We start from the raw sequence: 4232 nt of genomic DNA, 5'->3' as shown, positions 1-4232 counted from the left end.
ATGAAAAACTATGTATATATTTTAATTAATATAATTAATATTTAATTTTTTTATTTAATTTATTAATGTATATTATAATTAATGTATTTTAATTTATTTTAATTTAAATATAATTAATTATTAAATAATAATATTTTATATTTATATTTAATTTATATCGAAGCAAAAAAAATGTAAATGTTTCATAAATAAATTCTTCATATACTTCATAATTTTAAATTTTAAATTTATAATATTAAAAAAATTAAATATTATATAAATATTATATATAAAATTCATAAATATACATATTTTATATAAATTAATATATAAGATTTTATTATGAAAAAGCAATTATAAAAACAGTTACCTTGTTTTGTAAGTTCCATCATGTTCTTGTTGTTTATTCCAATGTAAAATTGGAATAGGTGTTGTTGTTAATGACCCTCTCCTCTCATCAGTTGGAGGATTTTGTCTATCTTCGTGATAATTGTTACGAGCATAATTTGAATCTTGTGCTGCTGCAAATCCTAAAATTATTGCTATTATCTAAAAAAAAAATTGTATTATTGTTAAACTATTTTAAAAAAAATTAATTATCGTTCTTACAATACGCTTGACAATAATTGTAATATTGTGTATTTTAAAATGAAGTTTTAATAATAATAGAAATCTGTGACCAACACTATTGATGTGATGAGTGAAAGTAAGATGCCAATGCGGGTCATTTAACTCCTGACCTACGAGTTTACGAAGTCGTCTTCAATTTAGATTGCTTCGTGTTCTTTCCAGTTATCCATGTCGCAACAAGAGTTCAAGAATTATATTATTTTTTTAATTCAAAATTAAAGAAACAATATTTACAGTTATTTTCATTTTTCATATTTCAGTTATTTTGGTATGCAAAATATTTAACTTTTTCTTCTTTTAATTTACAAAATTTTTTTTTCTTAAATTTTCTTAAACTTTTTTAAAATTTCTTAAATAAAGAAAATATGACTTGATAAAATAATAATACTAAAAATATATTTATTATTTCTAATGAAATATTTATAATTAATTTATACTATATAATTATTAATATTATATAATATATAATATACTGTATAATTGTAATTGTGTACTATATAATATACTAAATAATATACTATATAATTGTAAATATTACATAATTAAATTAATTATTTAAATTAATAATATGCAATTATAAGCAAATATTCAATATAGACTGAAATAATATATTATATGTTTAGCAATAAGTTCTAAGAACAGTATATTAAAGGGCAATGCAGATTTCATTTTATTCTTCATATGATAATACTATTTAGAAATAATTAAAATTATATCAATAATAATAAAAAAAAATTATAAATAAATATTCTAACAAATAATAATTTAATAATTTTTTTCTAAGAAATTCTAAGCAATTATAAGCAAATATTCAATATAGACAGAAATAATATGTTATATGTTTAGCAATAAGTTCTAAGAACAGTATATTAAAGGGCAACCATGCGGATTTCATTTTATTCTTCACATGATAATACTATTTAGAAATAATTAAAATTATATCAATAATAATAAAAAAAATTTATAAATAAATATTCTAACAAATAATAATTTAATAATTTCTTTCTAAGAAATTCTGTATTATATTGATTATAATATTTTATATTATTAATATAAATACAAATGTGAAATTTTGAAATAAAAACTTAAATAGTTTAAATAATTCTTTTTAATTGTATTTAATTAAATATTTGCAACAATTAATTTTAGAATTTGTCGTATATATAATTCAGTTTATGTTTAATATTTTTTTAAACCTTTATATAATATAACTTTTATATAATATATCCATTTAATTTTTTTTTATTTGTATTTTTTTTATTTGTATTTTATTCTCTCATAATTTAATTGAAGAAATTGAAAATATTCTACTTAATCGATCTTTAATAACATTAATAAATAATATTTTTTCTAATTTAAAAATATATAATAACTAAAAAATTAAAATATAATAATTAAATTATTATAATAATAATAATTTAATACTAATTAATCATTAAATAATAATATAAATTTTATTACTTTCATTTAATTCTGATAATAAAAATCTATATTAAGATGTTATATTATATTTATGTTTTATGAAAATTTGTTATTATAGATATGATTTAAAAAATAAAACATGATAAAAAATATTAAATTTATTATTCATTTTATATTGGTTAAATTTAAAATAAATAATTTTGTTTTTTATTTTTTTTGTCATTTTTTTTCAATCTGTAATTTTATTTTTTATCTTATTTCTATAAGAAGATATCAGAATATTCCATTTTCAATTTTTATTACAAAATAAGAAAAAAAAGTAAAATATTCAAATAACGAAAATAACGATATAAAACAGATCAATATAAAAATATAAAAATTACTTACAATTGTTTTCATCTCTCTCTTAATAAAGAAAACACTTTTAAAAAAGATGAACACTACTAAATCAGATCGTTTGTGATCCTAAGGAAATAAGGAATTCACCTTTTATACTCTCACTTTATCCCCACTTAAAAAGTGATGGATCTCTGAAGATGTTTCACGTAGTTTGTAACAACGATCTTTACATGCATCTTATATATGGTGATACATTCTATACCACTTTATTTTTCTTTTTGACTATTTTTTCTTTATTTTTTTTTTTTTTTTTTTTTTTTTTTTTTTTTTTTTTTTGTAAGGGTAAATCAATAAATCATATTGTATTAATAGATTATATTATGATAGTAATTACTTATTAAATGTTAATTGAATAATTAAAATTTTATCATTTCGATTTATTTTTACCTCATTATTAAATATATAGAAGTTATAATATTTTTAAGTCAAATATTTTTCTTACTTATTTTTCTAAATTATTCTATATCGATAACAAAAAATCAATAATATTTTATTTTATTAAAATTATAAAATTCTTATAATTCTTATAATTAGTTCGAATAATATCAAAGCAAATAACAATTTACATAATTATCTTGATTTAAACGAAATATTACTCTATTTTGTGTTTGTTATTATAATTCTAATATTATATATTAATTTTAATATTGATATATTTCTTTTCAAATAATAAATAATAAATATATAAATAATAAATAAAAAATAATAAAATTATTTTAAAATTTCATATTTATACGAACAATAGAATGATAGAACTAATTAATTAATTCCTTGATAATAAATAGTATAATAAATATAATAATATAAAATATAGTAATAATAAATACAAGTGAAAGATTTTCAATTTCTAAAAACAAAAATTTTATAATAAAATAACAATTATATACTAAATGCTTGTTAATATTTAAATTCCAATCTATTGCATCACATGTGAAGTCATGATTCTCTATTGCTACAGCATGAACATGTAAATTACATAAAATACATTGAATTTTTCATCGAATTCAATATTAATATCTTAAATAAATAAATTTTAGAAAAATATTCAAATAAATATATTATTTTGAATATACTAAATAGAAAATATCATAAAGAAGCATCTTGAAAAATTTTATATCTATTGTTTTTATACATAATAATTTATAAAAGTATGGTAATAATAAATATTTGAATTGAATAAGTATATACTTATAAATTTATATATTATATTTTCTTAAATAAAATTATAAATTATAATTATTATCAAATTTTTTATGAATGAAACATAGAGATAAAATATTTTGTATTCACGGTTATTAATAACAAAGTATTGTATTATATAATAAAAAATATTATAATAAATATTATAACAAATATTATATAATAAAATAATAACTTTCTTTAACAATACTTACATTGTTAAAAATTAAATTTGACTAAAAATTTTTTGTGCAACATACAATTACAAATAATTTAAAAATAATAATTTTTATAAATATTATTATTAATAATTATTTTTAAATTTTATTCATTGGTTTTAAATTTTTGTTTATTAATTTACAATAATTTTAATTTTTAACCAAATAATGTTTCTTATTATACAAAAAATATTTTTAGAAAAAATTTGTACAAGATTTTTTAGAATAGAAAAAAATTATCATTTTGTAAAAATTCCTATTTATATTTTTTCTTATATTTTATTGTTGTGTTATTTATTGTAAATATTTGTGTATTTATTTTGAGATATCAATTAACTTAAAATATACTGAGGAGTAAGAAAAATATAATTAAAGTGAGGAATATTATAACATAATAAAAATAAA

At 15.2% G+C, this 4232-nt stretch overlaps 1 protein-coding gene across 1 annotated transcript in view; it reads right to left on the bottom strand.

The window, feature by feature from the left end:
• The window catches only part of LOC102675928 (endocuticle structural glycoprotein ABD-4-like), a 6225-nt gene extending 3711 nt beyond the window's left edge, over nucleotides 1-2514 (bottom strand). The window contains exons 1-2 of the mRNA XM_006622533.2: nucleotides 2419-2514; nucleotides 350-528 (exon numbers count right to left, since the gene is read on the bottom strand). Coding sequence (XP_006622596.1) covers nucleotides 350-528; nucleotides 2419-2430 — 191 coding nt within the window. The 5' untranslated portion in view covers nucleotides 2431-2514. The remainder of the gene's footprint in view (nucleotides 1-349; nucleotides 529-2418) is intronic.
• Nucleotides 2515-4232: the final 1718 nt, after the last annotated feature.

Source organism: Apis dorsata, unplaced genomic scaffold (genome assembly GCF_000469605.1).
Source record: "Apis dorsata unplaced genomic scaffold, Apis dorsata 1.3 scaffold_713, whole genome shotgun sequence".
Lineage (NCBI taxonomy): Eukaryota > Metazoa > Arthropoda > Insecta > Hymenoptera > Apidae > Apis > Apis dorsata.
Note: the sequence above shows the minus strand (reverse complement) of the source record. Positions and strands in the feature narration are given on the sequence as shown.